The sequence below is a fragment of the Sphaerodactylus townsendi genome, linkage group LG04 (assembly GCF_021028975.2).
Source record: "Sphaerodactylus townsendi isolate TG3544 linkage group LG04, MPM_Stown_v2.3, whole genome shotgun sequence".
NCBI classification, from domain to species: Eukaryota; Metazoa; Chordata; class Lepidosauria; order Squamata; family Sphaerodactylidae; genus Sphaerodactylus; species Sphaerodactylus townsendi.
The window spans coordinates 93,332,704-93,352,244 of NC_059428.1; the positions used below are offsets into that span (position 1 = coordinate 93,332,704).

The 19,541-nt window shown below is 43.4% G+C and overlaps 1 protein-coding gene across 2 annotated transcripts; it reads right to left on the reverse strand.

The window, feature by feature from the left end:
• Positions 1-318: 318 nt before the first annotated feature.
• Positions 319-18,003, reverse strand: LOC125430702 (regucalcin-like). 2 transcript variants are annotated; one of them, XM_048492841.1, is made up of 7 exons: positions 17,867-18,003; positions 16,192-16,357; positions 10,133-10,315; positions 6,939-7,154; positions 3,688-3,819; positions 1,785-1,939; positions 319-413 (listed from the first exon to the last, which is right to left on the reverse strand). In XM_048492841.1, the coding sequence occupies exons 2-7, from the start codon at positions 16,352-16,354 to the stop codon at positions 363-365; spliced, it is 900 nt and encodes a 299-aa protein (XP_048348798.1). In that variant the 5' UTR covers positions 16,355-16,357; positions 17,867-18,003; the 3' UTR covers positions 319-362. The 2 variants fall into 2 exon arrangements, with proteins under 2 accessions (XP_048348798.1, XP_048348799.1); XM_048492842.1 differs by lacking the exon at positions 17,867-18,003 and adding an exon at positions 17,079-17,218.
• Positions 18,004-19,541: the final 1,538 nt, after the last annotated feature.

A 19,541-nucleotide genomic window follows, 5' to 3' on the forward strand; every position in this document is an offset into this window, starting at 1 on the left:
ATAGATTTGGAAGCAATAATATGATGTTTGCATGACTTAAATCTTCACATATTACTTATTATTAACTTAACAATTATAAGAATTAAACATATTGATTTGGAGTCAGTGAGAATTACAATTCTACAGATTGTATCTTAATCTTATAAACATCTTCCACGGTTCCCATTTTAAGTTTCTATCTTTCAACAAGTCTGTATTTCTTGATGACATATTGATTTTCTGCGATAAACTATCTGCGATGTAATATTCCTGTGTCTTATGGATCCATTCCTCTAGAGAAGGTACAGTTGGCAATTTCCAGTGTGTGGCTATCAACAGTCTTCGCTGTTCTTGATACTGGTCTTCTATTTAAAGGTTGCTTGTTAACCAGCATATGAGTGTGGTGGGAGTCCTTTCACTCCAAGTCCAGTTATCTGTTTTTAAAAGGGCAAGAAAGATAACACACAGTCATCCATGTATTTGGTAATTAACTGGAAACTATTTGTTCAAACCCAAATGTTTGCTGCATCCAAGTTGCTGTATTTTGTTTTGCTTCACATAGACTGCTGCAGCAAAATTTCAATAGGAATTTTGTCCTTGTTAGAGTTAATAGCAGTTTTTAAAGTAGCATTTCTCATTAAAACAAATGTTACAAGCAACATTTTAGCTACCAAAACAATCAGAATTAAAAACAGATTTAAAGCCTTCACCTCATGGAGCGCATTTCAACCACTGAAAGAAGTTGGAGTGATTTGCACCAGTTCTCCACCCCCACGGTAGAGCCCTAACACTGTTCCTGGAAGTCCACCAGCCAGAGGTGTACCGGGGGAGAATGATACCCGAGGAATCACCTGACCCCCGGGCCCCCCGCACCTGGCCCCTGCCCGATGGAGGTGGGGCAGGCGGCCTGGCAGCTTCTTCCAGTCTCCCCACCTCTATCGCAGGCTGGCCTCTGATAAAGGTGGGGGGCGCCAGCAGAATGACATGAGCCCACCAAAGTATCCCGGGGGGGCTGCAGCAGGTTGCACCCAGGGGGGCTGCAGCAGGCTGCCATCTCCACACCTCTTTTGGAGGCCAGCCTCTGATAGAGGGGAGGAGGCCGGCAGAAGCCGGCACCAGGCCAGCAGCCTGCCGCAAGCCCGTCAAAGTGCCCCTCAACTGGAGGGGTGCCCAGAAGGCCTGCGGCAGGCTGCCACCCTCCCACCTCTATTGGAGGCTGGCCTTCGATAAAGATGGGGAGGCTGGCAGAAGCCGGCGCTTGGCCGACAACCTGCCGCAAGCCCGCCAAAGTGCCCCTCAAGGGGCGCCTGAAAGGCCTGCAGCAGGCTGCCACCCCTCAACCCTCCGATAGAGCTGGGGAGGCCAGGAGAAGCCAGGCTGGGGGCCATCCATGAGCCCGCCAGAGGCCCCTTGACTCGAGGAGTGCCGAGCAGGCCCATGGCAGGCTGTCGGCTCCTCCCACATCTATCAGATTTTTGCCCCTCCCCCAGGGCAGTATATAAGTCTGATTATAAATAACATAAATAAATAAATGAGTAGCACCCACCCCCTGTCCCTCTGACAGGTACACCCCGGCCACCAACCCACAAGGGTTGAGTTTCCATTTTCACAGCAGTTACAGCAGGAGAGGGGAGATTGGAAAGTTTTGTGCAAGTGCCTCTCTATTTGCACAGCACAGGATCCAAGTCAGACACTGTAAAATGAAAACCAAACATATTTCAGAAAAGTACAAAAATTACTTATTGTATACTTGGTCCTAGACAAGTGTTTCCATTCTTTCAAATGTGCTAAAATGATAAAATCACCTTGAAAACATTGCCAGCCTGCGGCTCCCGTGACCATGCAGCCTCATCCATTTCTTGGGAAGCAGAAGTGACGTACAATTCTGAATAATCAGGCCCACCAAAACAGCAGGAAGTAGTTTGACTAACAGGCAACTTCACAACCTGTAAGCGTTTTCCTATTAAAACACACATTTTTCTTCTTATTAACTTAATAATCAGTTGAAGTATGCCAGCTTTAGAATCTGCAACATAGTCCCACAAAAACCCCAATTCAGCACTAGTTGTGTTCCACACAATCCCTCCATAATGGAACCAGAAGAATTCTTGCTGCAGTGGGGGACAGCCTTGAATGCAAGATCATACCCAATTATGATGTGTGGAGTGTGGATCTTTTGCCACATATTATATATGTTATTTAAGGCCTACGACTTCCTGACCTAAAGCCAGAAGTTTCAAGCCTTCTTTTCTAAAAAGGAGACAGAACGCTTAAACTTTCTGTGAAGTCTTCCTCAGTGGCTGTCCTCTAGTACCCCCCTACAGAGGCAGATGAGTGGTACCGAGAAATAGGGCTTTCTCTGAACTGTTTCTGGCACGTTCTTACACATAATTTTAACATACAAATTGATAACAATGCATGATTTTGTGATGCCACAACATACATAAACATGTTAGAAGAGGCTGATTTTGATCTCACCTTCTCTTCTCCTACGTGAAACGGTCTAGCTAAAGCAGGGGTAGGGAACCTTTAACACTCAAAGAGCCATTTGGACCCGTTTTCCACGGGAAAAGAAAACACTTGGAGCCGCAAATAATTTTTGACATTTAAAATAAAGATAGCACTATATATATATAGGGGTTTTTTTAACCTTTTTACTCCGCTCATTCTGAGAAGCGCATGGATGCGCCCGCCCTGCTGCCTGCAGGGCGGGCAAGGATGAAGCCGGCGGCTCGGCCTTGCCGGCCGCCGGAAATTGCCCGCCCTGCTCCAACGGGGTGGGCGAGAGGGGAAGCCTGCGGCGTGGCCCAGCCAACCGTGGGCAGTTGGTGCGCCCACCCTGCTGCCTGCAGGGTGGGCAAGGATGGGGCTGGCGGCTCAGCTCGTGGAGCCACAGTGCAAGGGCAGAAGAGCCGCATGCGGCTCTCGAGCCGCAGGTTCCCTACCCCTGAGCTAAAGCTTACCGGGTTCTATCTACACCACCTGCCCAGTCTTCTGTGTGTTTTCACTAGCAGGTCAAACAAAATGATACAATTTTTCTTGTTATGTCAAAGTTCACTCTAAACCTAACTTTGACTCAGTCTCACATCAGGTATGAGGGAACTTATTTTCCAAGTGTGCAAGGTCCTGATTCAGATAAGGACTTTAGCGTAGGTGGAGAAGGGGAATCAGCTTTCTTCTGGCACCATTTTTCCAAGCCAGAAAGGTCCTTTGGGGACTTATTTTCCCCACTAGGGGTGTGCCCTTCAGTACATGTGAAGTCCCTTTAACCACTGTGCTGAGGTACAGTCCAAATCAGCAACAAAAAAAACCCCTCACCCCTGTTTGCACTTCTACTTGGAAAGTCAGTTCTTTTGTATCTGACCTGTCTGAATCAGCCACACTGGGAGAACCCATAAAGTACACATGAGAAATCACAACGTGTAATTTTCCACAAGCACAGAAACATCTTCACAATCTTTGATGGCAATAATGTTGCCACCTTTTTACAGGATGCATATAATCAATCTGTAAAACTAACTGCAGCAAAATATCCATTGCCAGTGTACAGATTTGTCAATGGAAATGCTCTCTATTAATTTTACATTCTGGATTGTACCCTTTGTGTTTAGCACTAGGGTAGTAAATAGATCTGAACAGGAGCCAACTGCCTCTCACATTCTTTACTGGATATTTCCCTTGCTACTTATTCTTTTTGCAACTGCTTACCTGTTTCAGGATCTATACGGATCACTTGTCCTCCATAGTAACAGGCAACCCAGAGTTTCCCTTCTCTATCGATACTCATTCCATCTGGGATGTGGTCTTCTTTTTCCATCTTATATATACTTCTGCGGTTGCCTGTAGAAATACCGTGACAAACTTTAGGGAATAAATAATATCTTAATTTCTTCATAAGTCAATGGTTTTCCTGAATCAAGCATGCTGGAAAAGCAAAGAAGGATTGTGTTGGGCAACCATGTTTACCACACTGTATAGAGAAAGGGAGAGGGATCACACCCAAGCTAAAGATTGACTCAGACCAAGGAGCTGGAGCAGTGCAGAAGCACAATATAGAACCGGCACCCCTTTGAAATGTGGCACAGCAAGCACAAGTCCTAAATTAAATCACACAAGAAGCTCCTGTCATCAAATCGAAGTACTGGGCTGTAAATTCCCTTCTGTGTAAAAATCAACCCAATTCGATAGGGTTGAGAAACTTTGCCCTCTTCAACTAAAGGTTCATGTATACCATTTAGTGTAATGAATAGTATTTCATAAATACCTACTACTGAATGCTATCCTAACATTTTTTTTAATTTCCTTGGAATGTCCTCCATTTTATTACTCTGGAACTTGATTTTTTTATTCCATGTTTTTCTGTTGGTCTATGACTATAAAGAAATAAATATGAATCTCAATGTTATCCTCTTTGTTTTCAATTTATTCTTACTTAAATTAACTGGTTTAATTGTGAGCATATAATTAATTGGCTGACAAGTTGTTTGGTAGTAGGTACCATACATCTGAACCCTTGGGCTTGGATCTTATGATTAATTTTCAGCACACTAGTCTCTGTTGTGGAGGACACATCCTCTAGTGCTAGGACAACCACTTGTGCAAGATCATGCTAACATAAGAGGAAGAATGCATTATGGCAGGAACCCACACAGAACTTGTACATAGGATGCAAACCAACATATGTACAGAAGTGTATGTTAGAACTGGCCTCCCTTCATCTAGGGAGGAAGCACTCAATCTTTTTGGCAAACATAGATTCTAAATTGCAAAAAAAGTCTTTATTTTATTCAAGGTGACATTATAGCAGAAAAGGATAGCAAATGGAGGGATTACTAGCTATACTGCCAACTGCAAATCCAAGCCAAACATTACACATTAAGTAAACACAAATAATAGGGATTTGTGCTAGGCTGAGCAAGATGAACTGGATTAGCTAGTTAGAAGACCAAACACAGATAAGAAGCATGGTCCTTCGTTATCAAAACAAAATTTAAGTCGACTTCAAAGGAGTGGTATTGCATATGTTAGCAAGACAATACGTAAATATTAACTTCAGCTTTACTGCATCTGAAGATAGCAGAAGAGGTAAGGAAAAGGTTTCATCCTCCTTTTTGCTAACAAACCTATCTGTTGATAGGACACAACAGAACAATAGCTTTTAGCTGCTTTAAAACCATGGCTCTTTAATAATAAAGTACTCTTCACAATAATACTCTCCACAACACTCAGGACCTGAAATATGAAGCCTTTTCCATTGGCAGAGTCAGATATGTATCTTTAGATCAGTCCTAGCTTATTTACTTCAATCGTGTCACACACTTGAATATGGCAGAAAATGGTTCCTTGATACAGTGTATACTGCCTGCCCTTTCCCCCATGCAATGAAGTTCAATGCAATTACATGAAGGAATTCTCCAGTTTTAATTTGATTAATTTTCCCATCATTCACCACAATCCACACGCCAGCTGCACTCTGGAAGCAACAGCAGTGAACATTATTCCCTAAAGTCAGGCATCCTTTCTGCAGTAGTAAAAGATGCAGGATGCAACAATCATGTTGTAGCTAGGCAGATCTGGGTCTGATGTGTGGATGGGAAATCAGCTGGGAATCCTAGGTATGCAACTATGGATACCAAGGAGAAACAAGGTTACAGAAGTGTAACTAAAGGATAATGAATTACTATTCAGAAGCAAATGCTCTTCTTTCACTAAAGTATACACATTAATCTTTCCTACTTTTAAGTGCCCTTCTCTGTGATAAAAGAGAAGCATGCTTAAATAATGATTAAATAAAATAATTACTATTATTTTTTTAACATCATAAAGGAGCAGCCGCAATTTACCACGGCCGCCATTGCTGATGTGGAAGGGACAGCCTCCTTGGTGGCTGCCGCCTTCCCTTGTGGCCTCATGAGCTTCCAAGTGCTCGCAAGGTTTTCCAGGCTAGGGTGCCAAGCAGTGACGCTGGGCGCCTTGACATTGGTGGGGAGGTGGGTGGTTTGCGCATCGGGGACTGATCTTTAGCTTGGGGTCAGCAGGTAAAATACCCGCTTTATTAGAACTTCCTTATGAGGTTTGGGGTGGAGCAAGCCAAGGGGTAACCTGCCCAGACGTGGGCATCTATGGCTCGCGCCCCTGGCAGCAAAGAGTCTTCAGGAAGTGGCAACCGCCCACTTCATCTGAATCTCCACAGCTGGCTCCAGCCGTGCAGGATAATTCTTATTATCGGCAGGCGCTCTTGAGAAAATAAACAAATTTAGGTGTCTGGGGGACAGCACTCATGATGCCCAGCACACAGATCAGACCCCTATGCTGCGCCTTATGCTTTATTTACCTTGAACCAATTTTTGTTAATAAAATGGCTATGGCCAACTTTTCTCCACACAAAAACAGCTTGTTGTACTCTTATTTATTCCTGGAATAGCTAGGAGACCTTTAGTTACTTCCCTCAAACAGCAATGTTTGATGAGTGGCCTTTCCCCTCACTTCCCCTTCCATCCCCCCTAAGTGCCATGCGGCTGTTTCTCAGCGCTACGGTATCCTTCGGGCACACTAATAGCCTTGTAAATTCCCTTAACAACCCCATGCTCTTAAAGTGCGGGGGCGCCAAAAGGCGCTTGTTCGAAGGTGAGTGCTCTGGGATGCCATGCGCCATAGGGGGCGCTGACAGCGGCAGCTGCCGGGCTGCTGGGCGGCTGTGGGTCAGCCCCCTGCCGTGGGGAGGGAGGAGGAACCCCGCGCTACTCTCCTCAAGTAGCGCGGGGCTTACGGTAAGTGGGGAAAGGCCCTCTGTCTTTAATATTCAGATGAAACCGTTTAAAAGCAGCCTACTTGTTTTAATAACTGTGCTTCATCTGCTAGTACTATAAAGCAGCAAATATTCATAAAAGGGGGTACAGTCCTTGTTAGAAAAGCAGTTGAACATTTTGCAGATCTCAAAAACAGAAAAGCAACCATACAGATCTGTCCTGTAGGCAGGTCATAATCGAAGGCGTCCACAGAGTACGAGAGACTGTCAATATAAAAGAATGTTCTGTGATCCAGAGACCAATCCAAACCGTTGGAGATGTCCACACAGTCAAAGTTTTTCACTATAGAGTGGTCAGGCATCAGGGTGAAAAGAGAACCTTGTTTCCTCTCTATCACTGCTGGCCGTATTTCATTACCCATTGTTCCTAGAAGAACCAGAGATCTTACATTTAGTAAGCAAAAAGTAATAGCATGACAATGTTGCGCCTGGCCTCTTTAACAAAAGACAGTCTCTAATATGACTTTTCCCTATACTCAGTAGGAAACAATAAATAATTAGGCTCAAGGACGTAGGTAAGGGGGGGATCTTGGGCTCAATCTTCCCATTACATGTCCGAAGCTCCAGCCCCCGCTTGTGGTTTTTTTGTATTTTTTAAATGTTTTATCGGTTTTTGGTCTGCAGGAGGCGCTGTTTTAGGCTAGCAGCACCAAATTTTCAGGGATTTGTTGGGAGACACTCCTGATGATACCACCCAGGTTTGGTGAGGTTTGATTCAGGGGGTCCAAAGTTATGGACTCCCAAAGGGGGTGCCCCCATCCCCCATTGTTTCCAATGGGAGCTAATAATGGGAGCCTTTTGAGGGTCCATAACTTTGGACCCCCTGAACCAAACTTCACCTGGGCTCCCTAGTTTAAACACCATTGAAAGTGATGCTGTTTGGGGGTGGATTCCAGCATCACAGCGGCTTCCCGGGGGAGGGGGGCAAAACTCAGATTTTGCACCAGGCTCCATTTTCCCTCTATGCCTCTGCCCAGAGGGGAGGGGAGGGGGAGGGGAGTCTGCCATCCCCGACCTCGGAGAGCATCACAGTGGCCACCCATTGGAGCAGCAAGGGGGCAGGGGGTGAGCATCGGGCGCACGCCTGGGGGGGGCAGAAAATCACCCCCTGGGCCCTCCCCCTTTTCCTTGCAACCCCTGCGCCCCCCGTGGCATTCCCCCGTCCCCTTACCACATTCACCTTAGTTCCTTTTCTTTTTCTAGTACTTTTTCAGGCTGAAAAAAGCGGCCTATTTACAGTTCAGGCTCAAAAACGGCCTGAGGAACTACAGTTCCCAGGAGACCATGGAGCTCACAAGGTCTCCTGGGAAATATAGTTCCTCAGGCAATTTTTAGGCTGAACTATAAATAGGCCACTTTTTTCAGCCTGAAAAAGTACTAGAAAAAGAAAAGGAACTAAGGTAAGTGGGGGAAGGGGGAAGGGGGGCAGGAGGGGCACCACAGGGGGTGGCGGCAGAGGGCCGTGGGGGCCTGGGGGGTGGAAAAAACACACTGCACACCAGGTGCAGTTTGGTCCAGCTACACCTCTGCCCCCATGCAAAACTCAGATTTTGCACTGAGCTCCATTTCCCCTAGCTACACCTCTGCCCAGAGGGGAGGGCAGAAGGGACTGCTGGCTGCTGGCTGGGAGCCCAGCTGGTGCGGGGGGCAGGGCGGGCAGGGCAGGGGAGTCTGCCATCCCTGGCCTCGGAGAGCTGCTTTTATAAGAACTGAGGCTGGGAGCAGGGCTTGGGGAGGCATGGCCACACTCCCAGGACCCCCCCCCCATTAAAAAATCTATACCTACATCACTGATCAGGCTTGATGTCTTAATGTTTTTCTGTGGAGAAGACAATTTCTGCCCTTGGTGCATGATTATCTTACAACACCCCCTCTGCTGCTGACAAACACACCCAGCACTTTAGACTGCAGGAGGAAGGGAAGTTGTGTTCCTTATGCCCACAGAAAAGCTCAGGTAGATCCAAGTCTGAAACTTCAAAGAGCGGGAATGGCAAGATGCAAGTTTGGCCCACAGAACTTTCAGGGTCCAAGAAAGACATCCAGACATCCCTACTCCATCCTTCACTGCCAACCCCCCCAAACCCTACAGTAGCGTCGTCAGAACTTAGTCAAACCTCTCCTGTCACATCTGTTCATAAAATTGAAGCAGTATATCGAATGACAGAAACATGTTGTTATAAATACTGTTAAGCAAGCCTGTAGGTGCCAACAAAAAGAAATGAAAAAAATGACAATTCTTATTTTCAGAGATATTTCAGTTCCTCTCAGAAACAGACGCCTGGAGATAAATGGGTTTTAAAAGTCCTTTGGGAAAGGGCCATATGTAATGATGAGGATGAGGATGAGGATAATGATGCTAACCAATAATTAACTTTAACATGTGAAAACTATCCCAGTGAAAATGGACATCTGATTATCGGAAGACTGGCAATAACCACTTTGTCCCTACAAATTTTACAACATGCAAAAAAAGGACCTGAAAGATGGGGTTTTCTCCCCTTTTAAAAGGCACAGTCACATCCAGAAATGATAGCACAACCCTAATGCATATTCCTGGAAGTAAGCCACCCTGTTAGACCAGCTTAGTATTGTTCTCTGAGAATGAGAGTCAAAGCATATCTTTTAACAGATGGGTCAGTGTAGTCAAGTCTAAAGCTGCTAATCACTTGTAATGACATGGGGTCTGACTCCACCCTTCCTCCTCAACAGATAAGAAGGGCAATTGGACACAGGCATGCATTTAGGGGATTTAGGCCAAGTCAGGATTCATGCCCCAGATGCTACTTTTTGGTTATGCACCGTTTCCTCACTCTTCAAAGCTCACTGCCCTCTCAGATTGGAGAATTTCCAGTTTCTGAAACCAGGTAAAGTGCCCCCGCCCTCCCCGCCCCCATTGGCAGGAAAGTGAAGGGAATCAGGATGCGTTTCGCTTTCTTTGGGTTTTCTCGCTCCTCCCCTTTCCCCACCCAACGGCAGGTCAGCATTTTAGAGCATTTCAAAGGGCTTCCTTTTTTAAAAATTTAAATGCTTTGGTTCTATCGCTTCAGCAATAGATCCTTGAGAGGGACATGAGATTTATAGAATAGCAAAGTAAAGGTAGACCACAGACAGGCTGCCCAAAAAAAGGCAGCCCCGCCCAAGAAGGAGGTTGGACAGAAAGAAAAGGAAGCTGCAGGCAGGCAAAATGGTGGCTCAGTTGGGAACACTTTGCAATAGAAGGACACCTGTTTAAATAAATAAGCATGTGAAACCCACATTTCAAAGCAAACAGCCATGTGGGAAGCAGTAAGTACACAAAAGCCCCCTAAATACACTTAAGCTGCTTAAGAATGTAAATCAACCAACCTGCAAACAGTCTTCCTGCAGGATCCACCTTTCCATCGTTGATTCGAGTATTGGATTTATCCCAGTCCACATTATTAATGGGGGCTAGAGACTTATTTTTCCAGTCCAGAGCAACAAACTGGGTTCCTTGGGCAATAATATAACCGCCACATTCGCGAAGAGACACTAAACTCACTACATCATCTGGGGGATGAGAGGTTGTATCATAAAACCAATAGTAGAGTAAGTGCTTGCAAACTGTTTTGAGAACCTTTTGTAGAAAGATGGTATATAATTAGATCTAGGTCTGGTCCTTGTCTGGAAGGAAAACCTCCCCAGACTTTTACATAAACCCTCTTGTATTACATAAAAGAAACATGATGGAATATTGAGGGTGTTTAGGGAGAAGCAATGAATGGGTCCAATAATTAATAAATAATAAATAAATAAACATAATTAAATAGTAAAATCAATAAAATATAAAATACTTTGCTTGCATGTGTACATATATGCAGCATTTAGTAAATGGCCTGAAGTCTATTATGAATACATTCCTCGCCATCTTGGACAAATCTAGCTTTTTCTTGGTTCTTTTGCATTGACATCATATACTTCTCACTTGTATTTCTGGATCTTCCACTGTATAATAAAAATTGCCCTTAGGTATGCATATATATTGCACACAGAGACCTTTGATGGAACAGCCTTAGGCTCATGTTTATGAAAACTTGCATAAAAATATATTGGCTAGTCTTCATAGCATCATAAGACCTATTTGTGATGTTAACTAATATGCTGTTCCACAACCTCACCAGAAATCCCTGGAATTGTTAATGTATGCCATATTGTGGGCTTTGTGCAGAAAAATTGTATGGAAAATTATAAAGTCCACATACATCTGCAACTCCATAACTGACTTCAGACTCCCTTTTATCTTCCGTTATAACCTGAATACTTCTCTGGTACTGACATGAATAGCTGCTGGCCCCAACTCCTAATCCTGGGAAAACTCATTATTTAGCAAACTGCTGACAAATAATACAGAAACAACACCAAGGGGTATCCAAGAACCCCTTAAATAATAGGGAGGTCAAATAAAAGAAGAGGCTGAGGGACAACTATGAGAGTGGCTGACTGTCTCTTCAGGAAATTTAGATTTAGTAATGAAAAACAAGTTTCCAACCTGAAAGTTTGTATCTTCAAATTAACAATAATTCTTGCCTCCACAGTAACATGTGTGGCCAATTCAGAACAATAATTCTCCAGCATGTATCCTTAGCACCAAGATGAATTGATTATATCTTCATCTGATGAACTCATAGGAAGGAAGTCCTTGACAGATTCCATCAGAACTTCAACTACTTTTACTCCATTAACCACCTGAACATATGCCAATCCACTTTCCTGATACCATCCTCACAATCAAGTTGTTAGTCTTCAAGGTCTCACAAGAGTCATGGTTGCTTTTTCTTTAAAATGTATTCTTACCAATGGAAGGATGTACTCATATGCCACAGCTGTATGCTCCGAGGATGCATAGGGACCCAGACTTTTCCCTGGGTATGACCTGGAAATTATAGTGAACTTTGCACCCTATCCTGGACAAAGTCACTGACTGGCACAGAACTAGAAAAATGTGTTGTAGAAAACAGAATGACTGTGGATTTCAATCTTTAGATTGCTTCTAATTATTCCAAATAATGTTCATTTTTGCTTGTAACTGGGTTATTATATGTCTTAACTGTGGATCTGAGATGATATTTCAGTTTTTATCTGCTGTTATTACTCTTTATGTTGGTTTTAAATATTGTTTTACTTTATTTATATTTTAACTTCCTTACAGACTCAAAGCTCATTATGCAGTATAAGTTGATATAATCACTGATGAGTGATCCAATAAGTAGTGTATTCAGATTACAGAAATCTGAACAAAGATTAACATATTAGACATGATACAGAGTGCAGATACAATACAAAGAAACAGTACTGCATCAGTAGAAAACAACACAGAGACAACAGGATAATATGGGCAGCAAACAGATAATATGTCCTATGCCCAGTGATACAGTTTGTTATGTCTCTTTATAATATACAGTGCTTTCCTGAACCATTCTGTTACAGTATTGCCCTATTACAGTGGTGACGAACCTATGGCACGGGTGCCAGAAGGAGCACTCAGAGCCTCTCTTTGGGCACGTGCAAACAAAGCCACCACCACCCCACATCTAGGCTGGGCTGGGCTGCTGGGCTCAATTATTAGCATTAAACCTAAGACCTAGTTTTGGGGAAGCAGTGTAGGTAACCCTGATAAGCGCTGTTAAACCCCACTGATTTTCATGCGAAGAACTGAAGCACGATCCTTTGCCTAGGAGTAATCTCTCAAAGTTGCTGCAAATGGTCAGGCTTGCTTCTCGGAGTAAAACCCCTCCTAGGGGTTGGGTGGATTCACCCGTTCAAGGAAGAGTTGCACGTTGCTTCCAAAGCAAAGCCAATCGGACTCACCATGAAGCTTAATTCCTCAGAAAGTGCTCCGGAGCCAAACCGGCTTTTTTTTTTCTAAACTAAAGCCTCAGTATTCAGGTTAAATTGCCATGTTGGCACTTTGCGATAAATAAGTGGGTTTTGGGTTGCAATTTGGGCACTCGGTCTCGAAAAGGTTCGCCATCACTGCCCTATTACCTATACAGGAAAAGAGACATGATCATCTCTATTTTACACAGTTTGTGGAAAGACAGAAACCATGTGACCTCATCATGGTGGTCAAGTGCATCTGAGAGACCTGAGTTTGAATTCCTGCTCATGCCATGGAAGATTGCTGGGTGATTTGGGGCAAGTCTCAGACTAGCCTATCTCATAGGGTTGCTGTGAGAATAAAATGGAGGAGACAAGAACGATGTAAGCTCCTTTGGGTCCCCACTGGGGAAAAAGGCAGGGTACAAATGAAATAAATAAAATCCACAAGATAGGACTACAACAGAGACAACATATTGTTATTCCTATTGCTAATCAAGCTTGCTCAGCCTTGCCAGAGAGGTTAAAAACAATAAAAAAAGGCTTTTTTGGTTATGTCCACAGCAAAAGGAAAAAAAAGGAGAAGATGACAAAATGCTAACAGGGAATGGAGAAAAGACAGAACTGCTCAACACCTTCTTTGTCTCAATCTTTTCCCAAAAAGGAAAACAGTGCTCAACGAAGGGAAATGGAACAGAAGTTACAATAGGAGAAATTCAGAACAGAATAAATAAAGAGACAGTACAGAAATATCTGGCTATCTTAAATGAATTAAAATCTCCAGAGCCTGATGAACTACATCCCAGGTATTAAAAGAACTGGCAAAAGTAATCTCAGAACCACTGGAAATAATCTCGGAGAACTCCTGAAGAATACAAGTTCCAGCAGACTGAAGGAGGGCTAATGTTGTCTCCATCTTCAAAAAGGGGACAAAAGAGGACCCAAACAATTACAGCCCAGACATAAATACCAGAAAAGATTCTAGAGCAGATAATTAAACAAGCACGTAGAAGGGAATACTGTGATCACTAAAAGTCAACATGAGTTTCTGAATAACAAGTCATGCCAGACTAATCTTATCTCTTTTTATGAAAGAGTGACAAGCTTGGTAGATGAAGAGAATGCAGTGGACATAGAATACCTTGATTTTACAAAGGTCTTTGACAAGGTGCCCCATGATCAGATATAGCATGGGTGACACTTGGCTTGACAACAGTACACATGAAAGGGATCTGGGAGTCTTAGTAGACCACAAACTGAACATGAGTCAGCAGTGTGATGCAGCAGCCAAGAAAGCCAATGCAATTATGGGCTGAATCAATAGGAATATAGTATCTAGTTTGGGAGACATAATAATACCTTTCTATTTTGCATTGGTCAGACCCACCTGGAATATTGTGTCCAGTTCTGGGCACCACAATTCAAGAAGAAATTGGTCATATCACTTTAATTTCTCCAACTTGTAGCTCTGTCAGCTAAAAGTTATGCCCAGCTGAAAACTATGTTCTTTCTGAATAAGACCTTAATCATCTTCGTAAGTAATTACATCTGTTAGCAATTATGACTGTTGGCCAAGCTGACTCAGCAAATTACCATGAGGACGTTATTGGTCTGTTCACACCACCTGACAGGTAGTTTGTGTATAACAGGGGTAGGGAACCTTTAACACTCAAAGAGCCATTTGGACCCGTTTTCCATGGGAAAAGACAACACTTGGAGCCGCAAATAATTTTTGACATTTAAAATAAAGATAACACTATATATATTGGGGTTTTTTTTACCTTTTACACCGCTCATTCTGAGAAGCGCATGGATGCATCCGCCTGCTCGCAGGCGGCGGCAAGGCATGATGAAGCTGGTGGCTCGGCCCGCTGGTCAGCTGATACCAACCCCTGCTCCAACAGGGCGGTGAGAGGGAAAGGCTGCCGCCCAGCTCACGTAATTATTGTGGCAGTTGGTGTACATTCTGCTACTCGCTGCAGGGCAGGCAAGGATGGGGACGGCGGCTCGGCTCGTGGAGCCGCAGTGCAAGGGCAGAAGAGCCGCATGCGGCTCTTGAGCCACAGGTTCCCTACCCCTGGTGTATAACTACCTTTCAGTGCTCTCATTAGAATCTAGCTATCTATCCTTTTCTTTTTCTTCGTTTTCACTGCTGTTACTCTGTTTTGATATACTGTCTGTTATCTGAAGTATTTTCAACTTGTTAATTGTTGCCAATTAGTCTTTTCAGTAATGGTTATTGTTATTCCCTGCTTGCATTGGAAAAGCTACGCTACCAAATGTTTTAAACTGTTACAATTATATCTTGCATATGCAGTTTCAGCTGAGTTGTTTATTGAGCAGGAGCAGCTCTCAATAAACTTTAAAATATTTTTTTCCAAAAAGTTTTTGTATTTCTGCATTTATGCGTTCACTTTTACAAAATCCTAACCCACGTTTCTTTGTTAAGAGTAGGCAGTAAGCTTATCTCTTTCTCCACAGATATTAACAAACTGGAATGGGTCCAGAGGAGGGCAACAAAAATAGTAAAAGGTTTGGGATCCATGCCCTATAAGGAGAGATGTAGCAAGCTGGGTATGGGGAAGAGAAGGTTAAGGGGTGACGTAGTCTTGTGAAAATATTTGAAGAAATGTCATGTTGAAGACAGAGCAAGATTGTTTTCTGATGCTCCAGGGACTAGGACAAGAAGCAATGGATTTAAGGTACAGGAAAAGAAATTCTGCCTAAACATTAGGAAGAACCTCCTGATGGTAAGGGCTGTTCGACAGTGGAATACGCTGCCTCAAGAGAGTGGTGGAGTCTCCTCCTTTGGAAGTTTTTCAACAGAGGCTGCATGGCCATTTGTCAGGAGTGCTTTGATGGTGTATTCCTGCATGGCAGGGCATTGGATTCAATGGTCCTTGTGGTCTCTTCCAACTCCATGATTCTACGAACCAGGAGCAAGATTAATTTTCAAGCCTGTTTTTTTTTTTTGTTACTAAGTTTAGTTTATTCCATTTATGCGTAGCCCTTCCCCTTACAAACTCAGGGTAGCTCCCAAAATAGAAAGTAATAAAATCATACATTTAAAAAATAATTTACATTAAATAATTTACATTAAATAATTTAATAATTATGTGTGAGCCACTCAAAAAAGTTTTCTGCTTGACTGCACAGCACATGTGTCTGTTTACATATTCTAATCTTGTATTCATACGGGAAGCTGATGAACAGAGCTATTGACTATTGACAGCTTATATCCTGGAAATATTGATTGTCTTAAAAATACTACTCTATTCAAATCTAATGTAAATTAACACAGCTATCTTCCTGAAACAGTCTGCTATGCAGTTTTCACAGTTTTGTAATGTAACATAAAGTGCTTTCAATGCATGGAGCAGTCCTAAATGCTGCATGTACAGGGAAAAATTCCAAAGCTACCACAGTCTCTGGAGTTATTTCTTCCTGAACAGTTTCTAAAGGCACATGATGCTACTTCTGATCACCTAATTTTTAAGATTACTCAAAAGCAAATATTTTAATATGACTAAAAGCAAAATCAGTAGAGCTTTTTGAAAATGTTCTCTTACCCACAGGAACACTTTGCACTTCCTTAGTAAGAGAATTCCATCGGAAGACCTTTTTGCCAGTTATATCCACAAAGAGGAGGGAATTTTCTTTTTCCTCCCATAATGGTGACTCTCCAAGCTTGCACTGCTCTTTCACAGCAACCTCGATTTTTACAGATGACATTATCTTTGGAGAAAAGCAAAAGCAATCAAAGGCGGCAGGTAAAGAAAAAGAAGAAAGTTTAGGGGGGACACGTCTATGCAAATTTAGCTGACCTGAAACCAAATTTCAACAAATGAACATTCCAGTCAAGCCAGGTGTCACCCATCCTATATCTGTGCATTTAATTTTTTCTGCCTAAGCGTAGCAGCTTTCATTTATCTCTGTTGAAATTCATTTTGTTTGTTTTGGCCCAGCTGTCTAATCTGTCCAGGTAATTTTGAATTCTGATTCTGTCCTCTGGAGTATTAGTTACCCCTCCTAATTTGATGTAATCTGCAAATTTGATTAGCATGCCCTCTATTCCATCATCCAAGTCATTGATAAAAATATTGAATAGCTCTGGGCCCAGGACAGAACCCTGTGGCACCCCACTTCTCACTTCTCTCCAGGATGAAAATGAGACATTAATGAACACCCTTTCAGTTCGATCAGTCAACCAATTACAAATCCATCTAATAGTAGCATTGCCCAAGTCCATATTTCACTAGCTTACTTGCGAGAATATTATGGGGCATCTTGTCAAAAGCTTTACTAAAATCAAGGCATGCTATGTCCACAGCATTCCCTTCATCAACCACCTAAGGAACCTTCCACTCCACTAAGAAGATCATCATTGTTGGTTAGGAGCAGATCTAAAATAGCTGAACTGATCTAGCAATTAAAATATCAAATGAAAATGCCTTACAGAATCCAGTAGCAACTGACTAAATAGATCAGAAGTTCTGGATGGAGAAAATATGTAGAACAGTTGAGATTTCCTCACTGCAGCTCCTGAAAGCTCATGCCAGAATCTATCTCTCAAATGTCATGACTAACCTTCCTGGCTCTATCAGCCAGTTTAATTAGGTTTTTTTTAACATTTCAGCAACTTTAAAGCAGTCGGCACTGCTAATATTTAATGCCATCTATTATCTTCTAAGTCAAACATTGCTAGATTCCTGCTGACTGATATCTTTTTTGTGAGATAGTAAAGTAGGACAAACTTCAAAGTCCTTGTTTAGCATTCTGGCCATGAAAGGGAATGGGCAGTGAGACACTTTGGTTTTAGTTCTGGGAAATGGTTCTAAAACATATCACAAAAAAACCAGATGTCAAATATATAGCTAAAACTAAAGTTATACCAGTGCCTTTCTCTGTGGAGAACTTTTTGAGAGGACAGAACTGAAGAGAAGATACACCCTTTAAGGAGGAGGAGGGGCCGCAGTCAGAGAAGCTTTAAATTACAAAGGCACGGAAAAGACCAGACTTGAAAAACTGCGCCGGAATCTGACTCTTTGCAGCTATCCTTGTCCCCTGCTATAAAGGGACACATATTGTAGTCCATTTTTCAAGACCAGGGCCTCACTGTTTTGGGAGTTCAGCATTACTCGGGCCTATTTCTTGCAAAGCAAGATAGGGGGAAAGTGCAAAACAAGGGGTGGGGGCGAGGCTCCACATCAGCCGGTATCCCGGGAAGGAATTGGGAGGTCCTACCGGATTTGGTTTGCATTCAGGGATGCCAAAGTTTGCTCTCTCTCACATATGCAGCGGCGACCGTTCCATTTCCCGGACTTGCTAGCCCGGCCCACCAGGTTGGAGGCGCTGAGTAGGAGGCATGTTTGCAACTCCCTCCTTCCAGGAATCTGCAGTCAAAGAGGATTCTTGCTTTGGAGAGAGCCTGCCGCTCAGTGGTGGTGGAGGAGCAATGAAAACCGACGGGGAAGCACAGGAGAACCTAAAATTGGAGCGGACGGGGACGGCCAGTTTACTATTTTGAGCACCGGCTAGCGCTGGGAAGGAAGGATTCAGACTCAGAGCGTGAAGCAATAATACAGGGAGACGGAGAGATGCTTCCAGGTGATTTCTATGTCTGCCCAGTGAATCAGCGTCACTCAGGACCTTAAGTTAACCCCTACACAACTGCACGGAAGGCCACAGTCGTCTTTTGGTGTGTTTTCCCTTACTTCATTCCCCAAAACAGCAAAAGCATTGGCTACCATCCTTCAAAGTTTGTTTACATTATAAGAGTGGTCAGCAGGATCCCAGTTAAATAGGTGGTATAGTAAAGCCCAGCTTTTAAAAAGGAGTAATGGTTGTCTAGTCCTTCCTGGCTTGCAGAGGGGAATAGGGTTGTGGGGTTGCCAGATGCCGGTTGGGAAACTTGGGAGATTTGAGAATGGAGCCTGCAGAGGACAGGGACCCCAGTGGGGTACGATGCCATAGAGTCAGAGATGGGATTCAGCAGGTTCGCACCACTTCGGCAGAACCGGTTGTTAAAATGGTGCTTGTAAACAACCATTTGTTAAATTATTTGAATCCCACCACTGCATAGAGTCCATCCTCCAAAGCATCCATTTTCTCCAGGAGATCTGATCTCTGTAGTCTGGAGATGACCTGTAATTCTGGAGGAATCCTAGGGCCCACCTAGATGCTGGCTAGAGTAGGAAGTCAAATCAGCAGGTACCTGGGAGGTGTTGGAAAGGAAAAGTACAAAACAGAGATGAAAGTGGAAAACTGCCAGAGCAATGAGAATCACTGCCCTATGCTTCATTCTCCTTGTATGGCTTAGGAGAGTTGCAAATATGCTTTGAAATAAGATATTTTTGGGGAGCGATGTTTCATCATAAATCTCTGAAAAAACTCATTTCAAATGTAGCACAAAGAGCAAGATTATAGAAGGAAAGACTCCATGCCACAAGCATTGCTTTTCTGTAGATCGCTGCTAATACACAATTAACCCTATCCTACCACTTCACGCAACAAAGGTGGAAACCTTCCTCCAATTTAACTTTCCTCTTGATCAGATTCACGCTGGTCTCTCTTCCTGCTCAGCCGCACACCCAACTGAGCATTTGTTGGTGATACTCAACATGCAAGAATAAGACATTTTGTGTCCCTGCCCTGCCTCCCACTCTCTCATGAGATCCATCAGCCAGAGCTTGTAACACACCCTGTCTTGCAACATATCTCCACAGTGCAGTGAGTTGGCTGCTCCTTCTTACTGTATGTCTCATCCTGGAGGTAAGAGAAGCCCCAACCCACATCGTGCAGCGAAACATTGTGGTTGAAGCGCTGAGACACTGAATGCAAATAAAGCAACTGCTATATGGAGCATAGCTCTGTTTGCACTGTCTGACATGCTGACTGAACTGCAAGGGCATCTAGACTT